Here is a 24,334-nt window from a genome sequence, read left to right as displayed (position 1 = left end):
CCTGTGTGCCTCGCTTGTTCGAGTCGCAGAGCTCATCGTAATGCAGAGATCTGATTGGCTGAGTAGCGTCACGTGTGATATTTACAGAGCATGTGATCGGTCTGAGAGTCTAAATGCTAGAAATAATACGCCGATTAAAAAAGGACCACCAAGTCGAAACGAAATAATTCACAGTCGATCGGTTATGGGTCCGGGTCCGCATAGGATAGTATCTGGGTCCAGACTCGGACCGTGGTCCATCTATTACTGCTCCGGGCAAGTGCCCCCTAGTGTGTATGTGGTGTTTCTCTTCATGGACGGGTTAAATGCGGAGGTGAAATTTCCCCGTTGTGGGACTAATAAGGGTCAAACTGACGCCACCGACCAAATCCAAAAGTTGACCTAGGCACATTTTAATAGACCGGCTATATTAACCCTGATCCAGATCCAAACTTACGTTTCTTGTTTTGCCCTCCTGAGGCGGAGCTGATGTAAGGAGGCGATGTATCCAGAGCCCGCGGCAGTGAGGTGCGGTTTCAGACATTAACAGATCCACATGTGATGCTAATTTGTACTGGAAGGTGAAAACAAACATTCTGTCCACCACGTTTGAGCAGCCTATCCGAACCCTGGCATGTAAAAACCAAGCCAGCCGCTCACACATCAAGTCTACTTCTGCTTTTTACAGTAGAAAGCGTTCCCTAAAGTATGTACAGAGCACACAACCACCACGTCTCACTCGCAACCACTTGAAAGCGTTCAAAACAGAGGAAAGAGCAGCTACTGCACGTGAACAGCAGCGCTGTCAAAGTGCATTTAGCACACTTAAAAATGCTTATTTTACATAGGTGGTCCACAAAAAACACGAGATATCAGGTTAGGGAGTTTACCAATACACTGCACCAGCAGCTGGGAGAAAAATCATCAGGCAGGTCAACAAAATGTGGTGATAAACCAACATTACAAACACTACAACAGGCTAAAAGACTAAGCTTGCCTGTCTTGAATGCCACGTCATGCCATATCGGTCATATCTTACCTAAAACGTGCAACTGCATTACCTGAGGAACACAAAGATCTCGGTTTGGAATCAGGCAATACCGAACGTTAAGAAACTTGGATCAGATCAAAGGGTAAACAAGTAAAAATCAGAAATGAGAGATATTGGCACTGATTTGGATGCTGATATCAAATATCCTTCCTGTATGAATCTGTCGGTGCAGATACATGATTTATAAGGTGTAGACGGTTTAACTAAATCCCAGACTATGACTAAAGACGCAGCGGCTACACACAGTGGGCAGAACGTAGATCTTATATCACAGCAGCTCAGTGTCACCTAAACGCTCTACATCGAATAAAACACACTCAAGTTTGAAACACCGGTCAAACCTGAACATCGGTCCGATGCCCATAATTAGATTTTAAATATCTGCTGCCACCAATAAGATTCTGATATCACTGTGCATCACTATCAGAACCTGGAGACCCCAAAGGATAATTCTTGTAAAATTACATACAGCTGCTAACAGGTCCACACTATTTAAGATACACAACATTTACCAATCGCTGAATACCTGCTGAATTCTAACTGGTAGCCACAGAAGAGGCTTACATGCCCACACAAGACGCAGCAGGAATTGTTTAACAAGGGTGCAAATATAATAACATTCACAACTGTCCCTCAGTCTGGAACAATAATATTCACTTGCACTTTTAAAAACAGCCCCATATATTTTTCAGGCTGCATTCAGAAACACATTTGTCGCCCCGCCCTAGATCTCCGCGATTTCCTTCCAGAGCGATCCAAGAGAAAATATCTGGCAGAACGCTAAACGAGCAGGCCGGGTTGGGCTGAGACCTCCTCTGTCGAGAAGCACACGGTGGGGTGATAAAGCCCTGCACGGCCCGAATGGGCAAGTTAATGAACGACAAATTCATATTCAAAGTCACAGTCCCTCCACTTTCATGTCTCTGGGAACTCAAAAGCTTTAATTAAAAACTCGTTTGCTCCGGCACCGAGTCTCAGGGCTGCTCGGCGGTAATTAAACGCGGCTTCCCTAAAGAAATCAGGCCGAGCTCAGAGCAATTCAACGCTAACTTCAACGTCTTAGAACATGAGTCCATGTATACGGCAGAAGAACTACAGAGGCGATGGCTGCGTTCGTATTCAAAGGGAAAACCTGCCGACGTCTGTTTCAGAAATGACGATTTCTTGAGACCTCAGCTGTGATGACGGGCTGAACCTTACAGGAGACAGACAGCAGCACGGTACACAGTAGTGACGACAACAGTGGTGGTAGGGGGTTTTAGATTACAAGCATTAGTGTGACCTGCCGCTGAGCCCAGAAGGCCGCATGCCAAAACGGCCGCGTGCAGCAGGGCTACGGCGCAGATCGCGGTCAGTTCAGGACCTGTCGAGGAGAGTGGAGTTAGGGAGAGGACGGCGACGTCACTGAGGCGCCGTCAAATCGCTGAAAATAAATCATTTGTCTATTAAAGGCGAAGGTGCTTCCAGGGCTGTGCATACAGTTTTTGAGCTTGTAGCCCTGGTAGCAGAATTATTCCTCAGCACTAAAATAACAACAACGCTATGAAAGGCTTATAAGAAGCAGCATGTAAAAGGTTTATAGTTTAAAGGTCGGTTTTAAAATGTGCAGATCTTGAATAATTCAGATTTCCCTCAAGCAGCGGTTTTCCTGCATCTTCGAATCCGAGGAAACCCACACCAGCAGAAACGCAGGCACTGTTGGGCTGATACAATTCAAAACAAGGGAAACAGTTGATCACCTAATAGGTAACACTCACCGTTAGTTAATATGCTATTTTAATTTAATCAGCTGACTCTAAAAACAGCATAAAGAGTTTATATAGACTAAAGCTGGCAAAGGCAGCAGCGAGTACTTCACCTCTGCTTTCAAATCTATAGACACACAATTTTTTCAGCAAGCAAACTGCACAGTTTTAAACTGTCGCTGGCTTTAGAGTTTGTTTCCTGAAGGACTACACCTACCATAAACGCCAACACCTAAACTGCGCCGCAGCTCGCGCGACTACGTTTGAGCAGGTGGCTTGTCCGGTGGGGAAATGTTTGCTGTTGCACACACCACACACAGTGAGAACAGCTCACAATTAACTTCCCATGAATAACTGAGCAGAACCCTCACGAACAGCTGGACTCGATGATTTACCGTCTGATGATGCTGTACAGCTGTGCACACGAACGTTTTTTTAGGAATCATCTTTTCTAGCAGGTGACAATCCTGTTGCACTGAACAGCCCTGGATCCGTGACGGAGGTGGCGAAATGTGGTCCTGGAGAGCCGGTGTCCAGCAGAGCTTGGTGATCCTTCTGCTCTTAACACGCCCACTAAACAGCTGCCGAGTTGAATCAGGCGTGTTTGAGTAAAAACAACCAAACTGAGCAGGACTTCCCCTCCAGACCTGCTCTGCTCTATAGTGAACTACCATGCAGTACTGTAATACCACACCTCCCGTAGTACCACACCTACAACGAAAACGTGCCATTTTTCTGCCCAACTGTGCCCAGTCTGGCATTGCCAGTAGAGGGGGGGGGTGGGGCTTTAGGTGCCACGGGCACAACCAGATACATTGAGTCAGTCCTGGGATTCAAACGTGCCTTTCCTGTTGCTGGTTCACCGCTCAGATCACTGGGCTACACACATTTCAATGCATCGATGCAATCAGTGCGACCCGTACAGAAACACACGGTCTATTTATTCCACTTCTATGTCTTTTATAGATGTTTTTATACCAAGAATGGCGGTTAGATAAATGAAAAACACCAGCGATCGTGTGTTTTGTGTGTTGCGTAAACTTTGTTAGGTTCTGTTCGTCTCATCAGAACCGTAAAACTGAACTGGGCCCAAATTTTCAATCTGAAAGACGTCGCCGTCTCTAAATCTCTTTTCCTCGAATTCTGCCAACTTTCATAGAAGTTTACTTCTCTCACCAAAAGTTAGGCGACTTCTTTCCACTCCGGCCTCATCCCAATTTGATTACTGCCCTCTTGAGGAGACGCGAAGCAGCAGCTCCAGGCAGTGACGGACTTGCCACCGAGAAATCCGTTTAGAGCGGCTGGACTTTTGATAAAAGAGCGTCGATTCCTGTATCAAGTGTACTGATAACATCTGGCAATAAGAACCATCGTTTTTTTTTTCACAACTCTACTGACAGGGAGCTCAAGGACGACAGCCTGTTTATCCACACTTCGTATTTGGGAAGTCCCAGAGATCACGTCCTGGCGGGGGGCCATTTACTGCTGACAGCCAAAGAGATGAGGGCTGATGGAAGTGGGGCAAGACGAGCACAGAGCACAATCCTCTCATCTCACCCAGACGTGTAATCTTCAGTCAGACACATTTCCAAAATTGACGGAAAATCTGTCTGAAATTAGTGTGCCAGATGTTCCCAATCAGGACTCACGATCTACAACATGGAAAATAATCTCGACAGATTTTCATCACGGACTAATGATAAAACACCAGAGATGAGCGTAAGCGCTGCTGGAGCTGTAAAAGTACCGGCACTGAGCTTCCGGCATCACTGCAGTGAAACCTCTCAGTACGTTCAGCATCCCTCAGCACAGCAGCTAAAGTTTGCTATGTGCCATTTCTTGTTTTTAAGGAACTTTCTGGTATAAAATAAAAGGCTAAAGCTGCAAATCAAGAGGCGTGACCAATTCCAAACAGTCCAGGAGCTGAACCGTCCTTACAAAATGAAATATAACCTCCAAAAAGAAAATTCAGAACTAATTCAGAACGTGAAGTCACAAATACAGCCCACCTGAATAAAGTATCAGAATCCAAAACACTCTGAAAAGTAAAAGCACAGAAAGTGTACTTAAGTTCAAGGAACTGAGCAAATGTAACTAGTTTCCATCCAGACCTAGAGCAGATCACTGCAGTGCCATCTGAGCTCGACTGAGGACAGCAAGCCTGCGGCTGCAGCCACGTCACTCGGCTTCTCGTGTACTATCGTTCATCTTGTTTTAGGTTCACACCACCCCAATCAACTCTGTTACCCTCAGCGTTCCCACAAAAATGCACAATTGAGACGTGAACAAAGCCATTCAGGTTGGTTTGATGTGAAATGCTCTGTGGTGGCGACAGGATCCAGAGGTCAGCCTGTAAGCTTATTGACTTATTGCATAAAACCATTACAAACACGTTGCCTGACGTCTGGGGCAGATTTAAGATGGTAAAGAGGTACATGCAGGGTGCGCCGAGGCAAAATAGTCTCCAAAGGAAACTTCTTTTCAGATTTATCACCATTTCACCATCACCAACATCACCAATCAAAACTCAGACACGTGTGGGTTCACTGGTGGGTTTAGATGGTAAATGAAATGCCTATATTTGTGTTGTAGACACTGCGACGCCGGGTTCCCATCAACACCACTGTAAAGAAGTCAGAGTCAGTAGGTTTGTCATTTCTTACCAAACCACTCGAATGACCTCAACATCATAACCACTGAATCGTGGAGGGATTTTAATGAAAATCAGCGGAATTTCCCTCCAAGTCCTTCCATTCAGAGCAGAGCCCTAGAGAAACACACCGAGTCAGAGTGGTGGCGATGGGAACCAGACGTCTGACCAGAGATACACCACCAAACGGCTAGTCCGCCGCCTGACGCCCGAGATGTCTTAGTTCAGCCTAAATCATCTCGCTAATCCGTTCATTTGGATCCATTCTCGGAGGAGAGGAACGTGCAGGGTTTGTGAGACCAAACGACCCCCAGACAAAACAGACTTTCTGCCGGTGGACACACAGCTAATGTCCAGACCGCCTCACAACACGAGGCTAAGCTCATATCACGGGATAAACTTCAGCCGAGTTAACTTTCTGGATGCGGCGCCTCAGACTAGCTAGCGTTAGCTAACGGTTAGTTTGCCTGCTGCCATGAATAAATAAGAAGTTACTCGGGTCTAAAAGAAGAACAAGCAGCTTCTCGTTCCACCATTTCACCAGTAACACCTGCACATTTGATACGCGGCGTTAACGGGACGAGGGAAGACGCTCCTGCTAATGTTAGCTGAGCTAGCTAAGCTAAACGGGTAAGCGGTTGGTAACGCCGGCTAACGGCTAAGTTAGCCTGCTGCCTGTCCGCCCAGCGTCGGGGCGACCGAGTCCAGTTCGGGCAGGGAACCCCGAAACGCGCTGTTCAGGGGCAAAACGGGCGCTGGGCCGAGTAACACTGGGCGGAACCGATAAACTGGGGTCGTTAGCATCGCAGCTAACAACGAGTAAGCAGACGAAACTGAAGCAGGTCCACCTTAAACGGTGCGGCGGTTACACTCCGGCGCCGGAGTCGCGACAACGCAGCTGCCGCGCCATTTAAGGTGGAACGGAAAAAGAACCAAACTTCGGCCGCGTACACACAAATGCGTGGAGCACAATTAGGGGGGATTCCGCGGCGCTCAGAGCTCCGACGAATCAGCTAATCTCGGGGTTTGGGGTCTGTTACAGCAGGAAAAGCCACCAAAGTGTCCGGTTAGGTTGGGCACCGAGGCAGCTAGGCTAACCTGTTAGCGGAACACACAAAAAACACCGTCTGCCTGCCACGTTGAGTAAAGCCACACGCAGCATCGCTCCTCTCCAGATATTACACTCCTCTTTTCTCTCCTATTGCCGTCTTCACACTCTCTCCCTCTCTCTCCCCCTCTCTCTCTCTCTCAGACCCACAGAGGCAAAGACTTTTAGATCAGATTTACCATCAACCGACTCCCCTCCTCAGTTACCGCTGTCTGAGATGAAGGCGATGATCGGGGTCCATCGAGTTTCTCCTCCCATCGTGCTGTAAAAACCCACTAATATATTCGCCTCTTTTTTATTTTATTCCTGCCGATTTGGCCCCAAACCCACTACTGCTGTATCCACCATTCAGCGGTGCTCCACGTCGCTAGGAGAAAAGGATCCCGTAATCCGCTTCAGCGCGCACACACACATTCACTAGACGCGCACACGAACGTTAGCTTTGCGATTAGTTTTTTTTTCCCACCCGTATCCCTACAAATCCCGCCCCTCCTGCATTACGATTGGCTGGCGAGTCTAGGCCGCCGCGCTACGATTGGTTAATACCTCATACTACGTCAATTGCGTCAGTTAGTGCAAGAGGGCGTTTTTTCCCGCGTTAAGGCTTCTGTTTTCCACCTGTATTCCGACACGCCCCGCCCTCCTGCGCTCCGTTTGGCTATTCGAATCCCGCTTATTGGTGGAGCGCTTGTGCGTTATGCACTACTGGCCAATACCAGCGCACGAAGGCGGGGCTTTTTGGGATACAGGTGGTGCTGCCAAAAACGTACAGGGGCACTCCACTGATATTTCAAAATTTCTGCATAATGAAATGTTTATGTTCAAGATGTAAACAGAGTAGTTCAGGGTGGTTTATGGTGAAATGCCCCGTTCTTGAGGAACTTGCCGAGTCTGAATTGTCCACACAGGTGGTGATGGGAACCAGACGTCTGAAGAGTTTAACGCCTCTAAAAGCTCCTCAGAGAAAGTTATTACATGATATGGTTATAAACGCTGCCTGATGTCTGAGACCGGGGCCGAACGATTTGGGTAGAAGATCTAACACTGCTTTGTCTGACAAATACTCCGTTTATAATTTAAATGCACAAATTTTCTGTGAACTGATTTCTTTTCTGGCGTTGAACACTGTCAGACTCCCGGTTGGTTGTGACGTCACATATGCAAAACATGGGTGTTCTGTAGCTTCTGATTGGTCCAGCTCATTTACAGGCAGTTCCCCAGCTTTGTGTTATTAGTTATTTTTTCCATTTAAAACAGTATCATTAATTTATTATATAAAGAAAATTGCAGCCCTTGCCATTTAATAAATTGCACTCTTTCAGATTGCAATGGTGCTGTAAAATCGATTAATCTTTCAGCCCTGCCTGGGACCCTGTTTTATGGTCGTTTTGGGGTAAAAGTTTTGCTTTAAAATGTATTTTAATCAATTTATTCTAATGAATGGTCTTCTAAGGCAAAACAGTTCCCAAAGAAAACCTGTTTATTTCATATTGGCCAGTATTGTAGCACCATCAACATCACATATAAATACTCAGAAGACATGCGTAGGTTCACTAGTGGTTTAATATAGTAAATAAACTGTCCATATTTGTGTTGTAGACATGGCAACCCCCGGTTCCCATCACCACCACTGTGAAGAAATCCGAGTTTCTCTACAATAAACCACTTCGCAAACCACTCTGCATGACTCTGTTTACATCTCAACCACTGAATTATGCAGAAAAAATACTGGAATCTGAAATTCCCCTTTAAATATTACTGAGAACCTGTGAAGGCAAAGGGAGTCAACAATTCTGTTATCCTGACATAAAGACAACAAATACTGGAGTAAACTACACTGCCCACCGTAACCTTGGGGCTCCTTAGTCTGGTGGAAAAGCAGCAGAACGAACTTGCCTGCATAACGATATTGAATTCTCCTTAAGCCCACCTCTGACGGGGTCTGACTTTGCTGCTAGCTTGCAGCTTTGGCAAGTATTAGGGAAAAAGAGGGAGCAAGTGCGAGAGAGAGAGAGAGAGATAGGGAGAGAGAAAGAGAGAGAGAGAGATTGAGAGTGAGCAGGAGCTCTTTTGGCCTGGTTTGAGAACATTAGCCTTTAAGCTCCAAGAGAGTCCCATCTCAGTTCGTCACTGTCCACATGAATGTAGGTCAGTATCTGTGTGAGTGTAAGTCTGCGAGTGGACGAGGCAGAGAAAGACACTGACCAGGACAGAGTTGACAGAAAACATTAGAGATGGTCAAAAACGTAGAATTTCAGACGACTGCAGCTGTCTCGTTATTTCAGGCTCATCTGTACCTTAGCCTGCTAGCGCAGAAGCACTAGTGAGGGCCAAAGCGACGCTAACAGCATGGCTTTAATATGCACAACCGAACAGACAGGTTTTACCAGTGAGGGCAGAAGCTGATAACACACTTAGATAAAAGATGACCCTTGCCTGTGTAGCAGTACGGCTAAACGAACTGTGTACAGGCCGGAAGACGTTGTCCTATGGAGAGATTTAGCAAGCTGGCTTTAGCTCTTTGGTTAAGTCAGAACAGGAGCTAATGCTACCAGTTTAACGTTAGACGAGGGGCTGTCGTCGTCTTCTACGTGAAAACGACCTTCTACTCAGTGAATGATGTGTAAACACTGGCTTATCGAGGTATCGCTGAGAACAGAGAAGCCTTTTCTAAGTTCAGCCGTTGTGGTTATCCTAGCCGCACCAAGTTACTTCAGACTTGTATCTTGTATTGTGTGGTAACATTAGCACAGTAAAATAGCACACAGCAGTCAGATATTACACCGAGCGAGAAGGCCACTGAGCTACCTTGTAGGCCTAATGCAAGGATCGGCAACCCAAACGTTAAGAGCCGTTTTGTCCTTTCAACAAAAATCAAACCACCTTGGAAGCCACAATATTTTATATCCGTTTTACCATCTTGGCTGTAAATGTGTCTCAGTATGTGCTGATGTACTACTGATTATAGGCTATATGTATGTATGTGTGTGTGTGTGTGTGTATATATATATATATATATATGCATCTTCCTCGGGCCTTGTGTAATGTGATATGCATTTTGTAAAGCGACCTTGGGTTTTGTGTAAAGGCGCTATATAAGTTTAACTTATTATTATATATATATATATATATATATATATATATATATGAGAGAGAGAAAGAAATGCAGACTAACTTTGCTCTGCTTTAAGCTTTAGCTCGGGTTTTTTTTCCCATCTCTGGCAGGAAACTTTTCCTCAAAAGTGGAATAGTTTCTTGCCAAATGTCTCTCAGCCTTTGACATTTTATGAGGCTGAAGTTGCTTCTCATTGGCCAGCTTCTTGGTCAAATTTTCCCCTTTCCACCTTAAATGGTGCCTGAGGTGCCAGAACGTAACTGCTGCACCATTTAAGATGGAATGGGAAAATTCTAACAAGAAGCTGGCGAAGGAGATGCTGACTTCAGATTAAATGATCAGAAATCCAGCTGAGTGCTTATAAACGCTAATATGTCCGTTCGTCTCCAAATTATTGATGTTCATCTTAAATCGTTCTCTTTGCTGTTTTGTTAGCTACGGGATTGTTGTCTGTGTCGCTATGAGACCCAATCTTCAGGGTTAAAGACTGGTGAATAGCTGGGGTGCGCTTCTCTGTCTTTGGTAACAGTTGCATCTAAAACTAATGACAACTCAGCGAATTCTTCACTCTTTCAGGTCAAGACAAAGTTACCCAGGACTATTACGTGATCGGCTTGAGCAGAATGTTTATGTGTTGATTGCCATTCGTAGAATTATGACTTGGTAGAGTTCGCTAGTTAGGAAGCTAGCGGTAATCTTTAGCTCATATTTTCACTCTCGACAGCTTTGATTGATTCTACACATGATTCTGTGCAACTGTCGACATTTGTGTGAGTGTGAGAGCAGAAAAGTGCATCTGTATTATTTCAGCTCACCCAACTTATGCTAACTAGCAAGCGAAGTAGCTAACTAGCCAAACCGAATGCTTCAGAATGGCACCCAATGGTCAAAAAGACGGTTCCACCCATCTCCCACATAGCCGGAATACGAACGAGTACTAGAACCGTGAGCTCCCTCGGTTGTCACTTGGGTCAGTTCTCGTTTTTGGATATGCAGTCATGAGGTAGTTTAGGTCATAAAACAGCAGGATGGCCAATGTTCAAAGGTCAGACTAGCATGAACGGCTTAATGATAAGCTACTAAGAGTGTAAGAAGATAAGCACCAACAGTAAAGAGTCACTGATAGCACTTGTAATATGTTTAATTATTAATGCCAATTATTCAACATGTTAACTGAAAAGACTGAAGCATCACAGCAGGCCAACTCAGATGTGCTACAGAGGATTTTCTCATAGCAGTGACTGTTAGCAAAGGCTGTTCTCAGCTCTATCTGCAATTACAGCTTCTTAATATTTAAAAATATTTGCGTTAATCGTCTAATGAGGTCAATGATCAATTGTTATGTAACAGGATTATAGCAGCCAGTATTGTTTATTTAAATTCTCATCGAGCGAACATGTGATAGCGCACAGCAGGAATGAGCTTGTGTTCATGGCCATTAAAAATAGGCCCATTTTCATCTGCTTAGCAACAGACGTCTCTACACAGTATCTGTGTACAGTACAGTGAAGTCTGGTAGTGCTGAATTTCTGCTTGATGTTAAATCTGTTCTTTCAGTGCTTGAGTGTTGAAGTCTAATAGACTCATATTCAGTGTATCATGTTCTCTATACAGCATACAACTACCTTTTTGCCATATAATGTACAGTCACTGGCCACTTTATTAGAAACCTCTACTTTGTAGTTCTTTCTTGCTGGTGTTGTAGAGACTGTAAACCAGCTGTTGATGCAAAATTTGGGTTAGCAAACCTCACAAGCCAGGCCTCTGACTATTGGACTAATGCCTGAGAACCTGGTGGGTTTCATCGCTCAGTGTGGACCTCTGAAAGGGCAGGTTATTCCCAAAAACGGGCGACAAAAACAGACCCACATGAAACAAAATTGTATGTGTCAGGAAAAACGTAAGAATATCTCACTTTCTACTAATGTTTCATAGAAAAGTCTCAAAGACGTGAATCTAGTTTAAATAAAGTTTAAAGACGTGATGCTGTGAGTTACCATATCTTCACAGAGTGAATACCTTTAGGATGTTTGGAAATGTTTGGCCTGCCTGAAAATGACCCTACCCTCACCTCTTCACCCAGTGACAAACATATATTTATACAACTTACTTCTTATTTTCCTTTTAAATCGGTATTTTTGTAGTATTTTTAACAAAATCTAGCATAAAGTTAAAACCTACCTTCTGCATTTGTATATTTTTGGTCTTTCGGACCCCGACCCACCACAAACACAGCACAGACATTTGGCCCCTCATGATAAAAAGTTGTGCACTCATATTCTAACGGTGTTTGATGTTTTTGGTGGACTTAAAATATCTGCACCTCTAGGCATTGATTTCAGTGCATTGAAGGACAACAGACTCATGGTGATGTAAAAATTGCGGTCCGTTGTTAAAGAAGTTTAGCCCTTGTCAGAACTTATTCTGACATAACCATGCGTCAGCCTATACGAGGTGGTGTGGACACTATTTCAGTTAGTCCAGCTGATGTTCTGTTAGTCACGTGATGAAAAAAGGTCAACTTCTGTCCAAAACCCTCAAAACAAAACAGCAACATGTGATTATTTTTTATGGTTACCAAAATATCTTAACTGTGCAGCCCAAAGCTTTCACATAGATAGTGCTAGAAAAAAAGACCACCACAAACTTTCACAGAGTGTTAGATGAAATAAACAGATTCGCTTTAGTCTAGACAATATGGATTAAGGATAACAACAGCAGCCGAGAACATCAGGAAAATATCACCCTGTCTTATGACGTTGGTGAACCTAATGAAGTGGACGGTGAGTGGAGGTGGATGGTAAGTGAAGGAGTTACTCACTGTTCGTGTTGGTTGTCGCGGGTGGCGTCGGTGGCTCGTCTGAGGTCAGGGAGGCCGTGTCATCGTCCTGCGAGCAGCCGGCCTGAATGGCCCGCAGGTAGCTGTGGCTGCGTGAGCGGAAGCAGGTGGGCATGGGCAAGTCCAGCGCCTCCACGGCCTGTGAGTCCAGTTGACCATACGCCGTTGTGCTCATGTAGCCCTGCTCCACCTGGAAGGAGACATGCAGGTTAAGACGGCCCATCCTGGGCTGAGGGCGGCGGCCAACCGCACGGAGAGGCGCGCCGTACGGGGGCAGCCTACAGCGGTGCTGCAGAGGTTGGTGGGGCATGGCAGTGTGGATTTGGGGGGGGGGTTAAGAATCTGTCTGTCTGTCTATCTGTCTGTCTATCTGAGGAAACAAAATGTCGCAAAACTAAATTTTCAAGTCTTCCATCTAGTGTGAGAAACGGTTCTATCTAGAGAAGAAAGAGGAGACGTTGAGACTTGGTTCCTCTCAGCGGTTCCTCCTCATGTTCTTAAAGAGTGTCTCCTTCTGAGTCTTGGTACTTCTCAGTGGTTCTGGAGGTTCTCCTGACACTGATGCCCTCAGCGATGCTAATTAGGGCCCTGGATCTGCATTTCTTGAAAGATGCTTTGGGACACTGTCTTTCGTAAACAAAACTGAATTAAACTGACTTGATTGATTGACGCATTGATTTCTCCCTGTGCTTCCTACTTCAGGACCCGTTAACCCGTCCACACGACTTAAGCAAGCATTTGTTTATCAGAGCTGATGTTTCATACTCCTTGATGGGATATAACAAGGTCACAGTGGCCAATTCCTCAGCCCAGTTGTCCAAAAGAAAGTCTAAAAATTCAGGTCCAGTTCAGCAAAGGGCTGTGACAAAGTGAGAAAGGTTCAGACTCGCCTTTGTTTAGACACACATTAGGCCTTCGCCATATAGAAGAAATTCCATATTATATTGCTACATATTCCATTCATTCCAGTAAAGCTTCCAATAAAAAGATGCCAGTGAATCCTTGAAGTGACGTGGATGAAGACTGAGCTTCGTTTCTTCTGGACAAAATTATTTACACATCTAGAATCATGGACATTTGCAGGTCTTGATAGCACAATCACAATTAATGAACATATACATTAAGCACTAGTGCACAGGTAAATCTTATGTCTCTCTTTTATGTATCCAATAAAACTGGATCTTCTTGACGTCTCAATTCATCTTTACCACTCGAATTCTGACCACGGTCCTTTTAGCTATACAGCCGTTTCCTCTCAACATCATGTGCCAACAGTAGCTTTAATCCTGTAAGTCTGATTGGGTGAAGATGAAAGCTAAACCTAATCTCTGCCTTTCACCATGCTAACTGAGCTTAAGATACCTTCACCTCCGTCTGACTCTACCTGCAGAAAAAAGGCAATCCAACTGCTCAAACAGTCAGAGAGTCTGCAGGGAGCACGACTACAGCAGATTTTTTGATGTGGGGAGAGTAAGAAACGTCTGTTTGTCCAACCAGCAGGCAGCGGTTCCCACGACACCGCGATTGAACGGGGGCAGCGCTGTTGTTTCACTGTGTGTGTAAAGGATGGGCCTGATAATTAAAGATAAACACAGGAACAAATAGAAGGTTACTGTCGACTAAAATCCACTGAGAGAAACAGATTCGCGAAATTCAACCCACTGACAAAGAAGCACAAGGCAGGTCAGAAAATCATGAAAAAGGCTGAAAGTATCCACTGTTTCCGTCACTGTCGTGCTGAGTTATGATATGAGAACCCAAAGAAGGACTGGGAAAAAAGTAAAATGAAAAAAAAATGAAGTAGTCCAGATGAGGACAAGTGAAAAAATAACAGTACAATAGAAAAATTCAGTAGGACAGGTGGGAAAAATAACAGTACAATGGAAAAAAGAAGTAGTCCATACCAGGACAAGTGGGAAAAATAACAGCGCAATGGAAAAATGAAGTAGTCTAGACCAGGACAAGTGGGAAAAATAACAGCACAATGGAAAAATGAAGTAGTCCAGAACAGGACAAGTGGGAAAAATAACAGTACAATGGAAAAATTAAGTAGTCCATACTAGAACAAGTGGGAAAAGTAATGGCCCAGTGGTACAATGGAAAAATGAAGTAGTCCAGAAAAAGACAAGTGGGACAAATAACAGTCCAATTGAAAAATGATGTAGTCCAGACCAAGATAAGTGGAAAAAAAGCCCAGTATGATAAAAAAAAAGAAAAAAAGAAACCAGAATGGGGCTAAAATGTACAATTTTAAAAAAATGACGTAGTCTAAACCAGGACTGGGGAAAAACAACAGTACAGCAAAAAATTAACCACTCTTCATTGTCTGTGTGTCATCACATGGAGTAAAAAGCAAAAAAGTAATCCCTGCTGGCTTCTTCACTCCTTAAGAAACCTTCAAACTGAATCCTCGGAATTCAGCCACAAGTGTAAATTTCCTCATCACGTTTAAGTTTTTTTTTCAGCGTAGGATGTTCTGTACTTCCGAAAGGCTGAGGATGAGCTCACTAGTAGAGGGAGAAGCAGGGGATTAGAGCGACTTCTGTGCCCCCAAATCTCCAACAGAATAACACTCCGTCTCCTCGACGCTCTCCTCAAGCTTAAGGACGTCTTACATATATGCACACGCCTCCGCAAGCTTAATCCGGAACACGCTGTCCTTGTGGCCGCATAAATGCAAAAATACCCCAGAGACATTTCAGAGGTTCTCTAATAAAATTTTAAAAGCTGTAATTTATGAGCATCTTTTTTGTGATGAACCCACAAGCCATGATGCCAATGTCAAACTGATTGTACAGGATGTGGCGGGTGGAAGGGATAGATTTAGCTTGATTTTCAGTTGCAATTTACATTTAAATGTAACTGTGACCTTCAGTTAAATGAATAGTGCAGCGGAGAGTCTATACGTCATATACTGTATATGTATCAGATAAAAATACGTTTGGTGTCCGAAGTTTCCTCCTTTAGTTTTGCACTGGATCTAAGACGCTAATGTAGCTAACAACATAAGCTTATGTGGCTTCTGACGCTGTATGACACACTGTTATGACTGAAAAGGGACAAAAGTATATCTCATAGCTAAAACAGCAATAGCAGACATCTTGAAGCCAGACCCAGTTAGCAAAATGTGTCTGACTCACTTGTGGGACACATCCTTGGCTTGTTCTGACCCCCTGATTACGACTGTAATGTGTAAAGTGAGTAGAACTAAAGGACACGGCCCAAATCTGGTCCCAGTCTGGCCCAACTACACTGTTGGTCCACAATATTCACACCAGAATTGTCCCACAAATGTAGAAACAAGGAAAACGGTATGAAGCTGTCAAAGATCTGGCCTGTTCTGGCCAGCATGCCTAACATCTACCCCATATTCAACCAACACTCACACAGAAAAACCAGAATCGGCCCAAAACTGTCTGCTATCTAAGGAGTTTTGTCCATGTTCTCAAAACAGGAGAAAAACTATTTGATGTAGTTTAGGAAAGTGCATGATGATGTTCACCTGATGTTGTTTGCATGAAGTTGGCCTGGCGAGGTTTAATGCTGCCTTCAACTTAACTTGGAAGTAGAAAGTTTGAGCTACAAAATGGGAAAAAAACTGTTTACTGTTAGTAAACAGCTAGCCAGCTAACCTCCGTGATAGGAGCGGTAAGTCAAGACTATCAGTTTGTTGTATTTAAAGTGAATACTACTCTGATCCCTGCCAGAAAACCAGCATAGACCTGTATGGCTGGTCACCAAGAAAACCAGCATATCGCTGCTGTCGGAACAATTTTCAGTTTTTGATGTTTATGTTGTATGTAAATTTGAAATGGCCCAAAATGATGTGGAAAACTGTCTGGTTCCATTGATTCCATTACCTTAAAAGTAAAGCGTGTTTTTTCTTTCTCCTATAAAGTTACTATATTGGAGAGGTTTTGATCCAACAGCAGCAAAATGTTGTGTTTTGGATTTTTATATAAAGCTCAACCAGCATGAACATACTGGGGTAACTAGCTAAACCACCACTAGACCAGCATTAACCAGCAGTTATACCAGAATTAGACCAGATTAAACCAGCATGGGCTTCGTGCTGGTCATGCTATTTGTTCAGCAGGGATCTCATTTAAAAGTGGAGATTGACGGATGTTGATACTCCAAGTTGAGGATACCTTCCTGATTTTCTGAACAGGAATCTCACTGGAAATTTTGAGTTACGAGCTTTGATTGAATGCAGCATGAGCATTCCATCAACTCCTAGGCACATTAGCCTATGTAGCTCCAGGGCAAAACTACTGCAGCAAACTTCTGACACCAATCAGTCTTTGCTGATTGAGTACATTCTGGGTAAGCAGTAAGCCAAATTACTGCTTTATTTTATGCATATTTTACATATTTTCCTATACATCCATTTTCGCAGGAGGATTTTAGCCAATTTTGAGAGATTGGAAGGTGAATGTATCATAGAAGCGGAAAACAAAGCTGCATGAGACAAAAGCTAAGACCAATAGTGGGAGAATAGGGGAAGAATGAGAGAGTGAGAGAGAAAGAAAGCTAACCTGGCTGATGCCGGAGCTTCGGCCCAGGGTGGAGCAGCCTTGAGCTAGCCTGCCTTCCGGTTCCCAGTGCTGGATGTCACTCTGACCCACCAGACAGTCCAGGTTGTCCAGGCTGCGGTTGGTCGAGAACTCCCGCAGAGACGGCAAGCAGCTGGGAGGCAAGAAAGAGTGGAGAAAAGGTTTTGATCACTCTTGGAAAACAGTTCAGCTCTGGTTCCTCCTGAAGCAAGAGACATTCTCATATCTTAGCAAGAACAGCTATGAATTAGATTATTTAACTGAATTCATTAAAGCCTAAATCCTAAATCAGGAATTGCCAAAAGGGTCATACCTGCCCCAGATCTCAGTCTACATTCACGGAGTGTGGAATAAACTGTAACATTGATGTTTGAAGGCCAGAATCAAGTCTAGCATGACAGAAACAGCAATTCCTGATTGAGTCTTAATGGAATTGTTCAGAGAAAAAAATCATATTTACACATTTTCCATTTGACCCAAGTTAATCAGCCAAGACGTGTTTGGTGTCCGAGGTTTGCTTTGCACTGGAGCTACGAGGCTAATGCAGCTAACAAATAACGGAAGCTTGTAACGGTTAGCGTTGTGCAAACTGCACTTCTAAATAATCACTTGCTTCCAACTCTGTAATCTGAAGTAGACTTGCTGAAGTGATTTACAAATGTATCTTGAACTGCTAAAAACAGTAATTAGCCATCGTGTGTGTGTGTCCATCCTGAAGCCTGAAGGCTAAAAACGTCCATGACTTGTTAGCTACATTAGCCTTGTGAAAACTACAGATGTAAACTCTGGACACGTAACATGCCTTGGCTGATGACTGTATTTGGGTGAAAAATATGTGGAAAACTGTATAAATTTGGCTTTTTTGCCTTTACATTCATGCACGTGTGAGGAGCGAGAGCTAAGAAGCCACAGCACAGAGGAGCTAACCATGAAAATCTGTTCAGTTCACTCTCAGCGCCCCTGGTTTCCTCTGCCCTGTTAATGGTTAATGACTGTGTTTCATGGGGGAAGTGAGGAGGTTAGTGGACCAGGATCTGATCTGGGTTTGAAAGGGCATAAGAAGGCTTCGGGAAAACGGCTCAGCTAGCTAAGAAATACGTCACTTCACTTCAAGGAGCGTGTGGGTGTAATGGTTAAACGAGATGAGTTAAAGGGGAACTCCACAAACTTTTTCACAAGTTCCACATAATGAAATGGTTGAGATGTGAGCAGTGTCATTCAGAGTGGTTTGTTGAGAACTGCTTTGTTTCGATGATTTCTTTCATGAGATTCTCTCAAAGGAATAAAGCAGATCTCAGTGTTGTATTAATGAAGGAGCACTGAAGTCTTTCTCCTCAACCCCAACCCCCCCCTCCCTTAGGAGAAAAGAGGAGATTGACATGAGCATTTGACTGTAAGAAGTTCTGGTGATGAATGAGAAGAGCATGAGTTCTCCGTCTGCACTGATAGACTGCTGAGGGAGTTCCGTTATATAAGAAAACAATTAGAGCCTGTGCTGTTCTTATAGAAATACTATTCAGCTAAGTGGTGATGAGTCAGATGCAAAAGAGTGAATCCATATGTGTGGCAAGATTTCGATCGAAGTGAGAAAATCGGAGGGTTATTTGTCAGGAGCCACGTTTCAGAAACAGGAGAAAATGGCTTAAGTCTCGCTCTGATTTCAAACAGGACTTGACCATGTCTAGAAGATCATGAGATTAAGAGGAGATCTCATTTAGAATATCTCTTTCCTCTGGGCTGACACAGTATGACATACTGTTATCTACAAAAATGGACAAAAATATGTTGAGAAGCTAAAATAATAGTAGTAGTAGGCCTGAATTTTTTCTGGACTTTTTTTTTCCTAATTTTTATGCACAACAGCGTTTCATACTCTATCGAGTGTGTGATGATTTAAGTGTGCAGTTTGCGCAATGCTAATGGATTTATATGAGAAGTTGGAGCTCAGAATTTTCAACCTCTGTGCCTCCGAGCTACAATAAAGGGATCGATAAAGTTCTATCTATCTGTGTATCTACAACCCCATTTCCAAAAAAATTGCAAAATGTAAATAAAAATAGAATGCAATAATGTGCACATCATCTTTTAAAAGAAAAATACTACAAAGACAACATTTCAAATATTGAATTTTTTTTTTTTAAATATCTGCCCATTTTGACAGTGACGCCAACAACACGTTCCAAAAAAGTTGGGATGGGGGCCTGTTTACCACTGTGTTTCATCACCTCTTCTTTTAACAAAACTCTGTAAGCGTTTGGGATCTGAGGAGACACTACTGTAGTTTTGAAAATGAAATCTTTCCCATTCTTGTTTGATACAGGATTTCAGCCGATATATTGTTTGACCGGTCTGGAGTGGTTTAGACTCTTTTAATACGGCGTCATGCTGTTGTAATACATGCAGAATGTGGTTTGACATTGTTTTGCTGAAATAATCAAGGCCTTCTCTGAAAAAGACGTCATCTGGATGGCAGCACATGCTGCCAAAACCTGTATATATCGTTCAGCATTAATGGTGCCTTCACTGATGTGCACGTCACCCATGCCATGTGCATTAACGCACCCCTATATCATCATGAACACTGGCTTCTGAACTGTGCACTGATAACAAGCTGAGTGGTCTTTAGCCCGGAGGACAGTGTCCATGACTTCCAAAAAGAATTTAAAATTGACCACAGGACACTTTTCCACTTCCCCTCAGTCCATTTTAAATGAGCTGCCACCCAGAGAAGGTGGCAGCATTTCTGGATCTGGTTTATATTTGGTTTCTTCTTTGTGCTTTAGAGTTTTAACTTGCATTTGTGGATGCAGCGACAAACTGTTTTCACAGACAGTGGTTTTCAGAAGTGTTTCTGAGCCCATGCAGTGATTATCACTACAGAATCATGTCTGTTTTGAATGCAGTGCCACCTGAGAGCCCAAATATCATGGCCAGCCAATGCTGGTTTTTGGCCTTTTCTGTTGCATACGGAAATTTCTCAGAATCTTTTAATGTTATTATGTACTGTAGATGATGAAAAGCTGAAGTTCTTTGTTATTTTATGTTGAGAAACATTATTCTTGAATTGTTGCTTGAACATGTTAACAATGTTAACAATAAAATTTGTCAGTTTCAACATTTGATATGTTTTCTTTGCACTTTTTGCGCTTACATATAGAGTTTAAATAATCTGCACATCTTTGCATTTTGTTTTTATTTACCTTTGGCATAGCGTCCCAACTTTTTTGGAAATGGGGTTATATTTACCTGCTCAGAACTGGACTTTATGTCTGAAAGTTATAGATCTATCCAGCTACTGTGTCTTTATGCTGATCGTCCTACAGCAAATACTACTGTAATCTCATTTCTAATTAGAAAAGTGGTACTTATTACTTATTACTGCACATGATATGAGCAGTCATTTTGATATGAAGGCTGACTCAGAGCCGAAGGCAGCTTTCCAACTGTCCAAGTAGGAATTAGCAGTTCAGAGGGTTACTACATGTTAGCTAAAAAGCATGAACGTTGAGGTGAACATTCAGGGTTGGGAGAAAAAATGTGTAAGTCTGATTTTTCAATTATTACTTTAAATTTTAGGCAACTTTAAGCGCTGACCACACCATGATAGCGATAGTCACATTTTCTCCTGTTCCATTCCGTTTAGAGTCACTGAAGGAAGAAGGGAGTTAGGTGAGGAAGCGAATAAGCATTGTGGAGGATCACGGCGGAGCCATGGACTCGGTGAGCGGTTGGTGGTTAGGTGGAATCAGGAAGGCTCAGGCTGTGGCTCAGGTGGACGGGAGGTGGTCTGACGGGCAGGATTGGGTGGCACTGACCTTCCCAGGTGCTGCATGGAGCAGGCATTCTGCAGAGGCGCCCAAACCACCCCAAAGTGCTCCCGCATAAATGGGCAGGCGTGGTGTCTGCCAGCATTGACAGAGGGGGAGGTGGAACGTTACAGAAGAACACGGAGAACTGCATTTGTAGAGATTTATGCTGGTGCTGTGCTTTGGAACTGGCCATAAAAGTAACATCTTTCTTTAAAGTCTGCTGTAGTTGCTGATATGAAGTGAAATAAACCTCTTATATTACCGCGCAAGTTGAGGACCCTGGTATTGTTTTACCCTCAAGATTGCCACCTTGGTGATGAAATGGAATGGCAAGCCCTTCACCTGAAACGCTCCCCGAGAAGGCGACCAGAAATAAATCTGCACTGATGCTGTAGGCATGGAAACCAAAATCACTAAGTAACAAGTCACTGAGTGTCAATCATTTTATGTATTTTCTCACTAAGTAACTTAAAACTTAGAACAACAAAAAGTCATGGAGATATCTAAAGGGATATGAACAGAGGCCTAGCCAATGGGTGGCCAGTTTGGGAAAACGAGACAGTCAGTCTTCATTAATTAAACATTAGTTCATGGTGAAAATCTGCCATCAGGGTTGTTACTAATCAGTTATGAGACATTGATGACGCTGAATATAATATTTATCATATCACTGTTGTCAGAACAAAACTTCGTATCATTTTTTTGTTTCGTTTTTTTTCGGTTTTTGATATCATTTGAAAATGCCTGATGGTCTGGTTCCATTGACTTACATTAAAAGTAATGAGATAATTTACTCAGTAATGATCAGATGAGTTCATGTGAACTGGGTCCCATCTGCTCTGTGAGCCACATTAAGATGCATTAACTACTAAAAATTACTCCACTATAATCGTTTATCATACTAACTGTTTACTTCTATACGGTTGAATACAAGCACGTGTCATAGGTTATCTTATACACTGCGGCCTGGCTAGTCTTCCAGTCACTAGATTCATGTATAACCTGTAGTGAAAGCAACCTAAACTTTTATGGTCTGTCTATTTAAAATGTTTGCTTAAAGTTAAGGTGCACTGAAAAAAATGTGATGCATTGAATTTACTGGACTCAAACACTTCATTTCCTCATTACTGACTAAAATATCGCTGTTGTCAGTAGAAAACCTTGTATCTCCATTTTGTGTCGTTTTTTCAGTTTTTGACATTGTTTGAAAATCCCTGTTGTTCTTTACCTTGTGTGTAAATTCCAAGATGAATGGACCAAAAGAAACAGCCCAAAATGACTTAGAAAAAAGTCTGTTTCCATTGACTTACATTAAAAGTAAAGTAGGTTTTTTCCTTCTCCTGTAAAGTTACCGTTTTGGAGATTTTGCTTTGTTCCGACAGCAGCGATTTTCTACGCCAACAGTTTTTTTTTTCTGTCAGTTCACTTTTGGTAATAGTTGTATTGATGTAATATATTGTTCATACGGAAATGATGGACAGATTCAGTTATGTACAGAGAAAAGCCAACACATAAATTCATACTATTTTTAATACAGGAACACTATTTTATTATCTTTTTTCCCTTAGCACTCAGTCACCCCAATAAAATCTCTGGGTCTCACCTGGCCACCCCATTCTAAATGTTCCAGCTACACCCCTGGACATGAAAGAATAATGTTGTCATGAAGTGAACATTCAATTCAAATTCAAAACAATATAAAACCGTAAAATGATCTCAACAAGTTGTAAACGCTTTGCCAAGCTGATGTTACTGATACAGCAGAAAAACAGGCTGTCAGAGCTTCAAATGTGGACCTCACTGTTTCTGATCTGCCATTCACCAGGAGCTTGTTTACTATGTACTATTATACGCTGCTTTCCTGCATAAATTCCAATTCACGCCAATTTGGCTTGGTCTCATTGTTCTGCTCTCTGCTCTTCACGCTGCTGTATTAGTTTCAGTCACATGCCACTCTGTTTTTCCAGTCAAGCATGGTTTCTTGTGTGGTAGACGTTCATAATATCGTTGACACAAAGTAACAAGGAAAAGCTTCACTTGAAACTCTATGATTAAAACTATGAGACTCATTGACTAGCATTCCTCGCTGCTGCTGGCTGGTTTAACAGGTTTACTAAAACGGGGATAAATTATATGAAACCTGTAACTCAAGGCCGAATTCCAAACCAAAATGACTACCCCACATGTTCCCACCCCGATCCTGGAGGACCCCACTGTCCTGCAACCAGGAAAGGCTGGTTTATCAGCTTATTCATTTGCAGCTCTAGAACAATTACTCGAGTCAGCCACTCAGAAGCGATAGGAACTTACATTCTGAAGTGAGATGCCAAAAAATCGTGGAGGTTTCTGGTGTTTTGCGCTGACATTCTCAAAGAAACACAGCCATGCCAAGGGGAAAGGCATCCATTATGCCCAGCTGGTGCCCTCTGCTGGTCCCATGAGGCACCTGCCAACACTGCAGTTCCGACAGTTGACATTCAGTAAGTCTAACTAGCAGCCAACAGCCTGTCTTGGCCAAACGCTTGGTGAGTCACAGGCTATAAAGGAAGAGTTAATGTAATTTCTTCATAAAAAGGGCTTTTGGTGTATTAGAGAGACTCCTGTGCTTCTGCTTTTCCCTGATTTTATTCAGCTAATTAAGCATCAACCTCACAGACTTTTTAACAAACTGAAACTCAGCAGAGCGCAGCAAACAGATGCAGAGCCAGTGCTCATAAATAATCTCAGAGCACATGCAGCTCCAGGAAACAGCACTTGCAGAAATATTTAATAACACAGTGGAAATCAGCAGAGTGCAGAAACTTTCTCTTCTTTTATCAGCCACATGTAGTTCCAGTGCAAATGTGGAAAATATACTGTTGTTGCAGGTTGTTCCCACATACTGGCATTATGATATGCATACAGTCTCAGAAATAATGGTATGAAGCCGTCACTGGGGCAGTTCCCCTCTTGTCACTGGGGTGGGACCCTCAAGGGTACAGTTCAGTACTGTTAGTCAGGGAACATAGTTGAACCATAATCCACTGAAATGACATTTTCTAAGTTGTACTGACTCCACACACCTCGTCTCGTCTCCCGGCTTTTATTTTATTGTTCTGTTTTAAAGCTTTCGGTGATGAAAAGGCACAAATACAAACTTTTCACCTGGAAAAACTTATTTATGGTTCACAACTGGACCTTAAAACCACTGCTGTACCTTTGAGGGAACAGAACCTTCATTTCTAACAGTGTAGTAATACATTAAACACACACTGGTGAATCAACAGTGTCACATGGGCAAAGACTGGCCTGCATTATTCAGACCAAAATAATAACTTCAGTGGATTGGATTACATGAATATCTTCCGGAGAAACACTCCGGAATTGTGGTCAGAAAGCTCACAGTGAACGGAGGGCTAAAGGGCTCATTAGCATGACAGTCTCCTGTGATATCAGCACTGTAAAGCAAACAGGGAGTTTGAGCACCGAGTAGTATGGGGTGA

General features: G+C 43.1%; 1 protein-coding gene across 6 annotated transcripts in view; it reads right to left on the bottom strand.

Moving 5' to 3' along the window:
- dlgap4a (discs, large (Drosophila) homolog-associated protein 4a) overlaps positions 1-24,334 on the bottom strand; it is a 196,062-nt gene that overhangs the window by 18,637 nt on the left and 153,091 nt on the right. For 4 of the 6 annotated variants that reach the window (XM_017717907.2, XM_037541620.1, XM_037541619.1 and 1 more), the window contains 2 exons: positions 17,026-17,176; positions 12,470-12,677 (listed from right to left, as the gene is read on the bottom strand). In XM_017717907.2, coding sequence (XP_017573396.1) covers positions 12,470-12,677; positions 17,026-17,176 — 359 coding nt within the window. Of the gene's footprint in view, positions 1-6,712; positions 6,973-12,469; positions 12,678-17,025; positions 17,177-20,858; positions 20,946-24,334 lie in introns of those variants that run through there. The other 2 variants (XM_037541623.1, XM_037541622.1) reach the window with 2 other exon arrangements.

This window comes from Pygocentrus nattereri, chromosome 9 (genome assembly GCF_015220715.1).
Source record: "Pygocentrus nattereri isolate fPygNat1 chromosome 9, fPygNat1.pri, whole genome shotgun sequence".
Classification (NCBI taxonomy): domain Eukaryota; kingdom Metazoa; phylum Chordata; class Actinopteri; order Characiformes; family Serrasalmidae; genus Pygocentrus; species Pygocentrus nattereri.
Note: the sequence above shows the minus strand (reverse complement) of the source record. Positions and strands in the feature narration are given on the sequence as shown.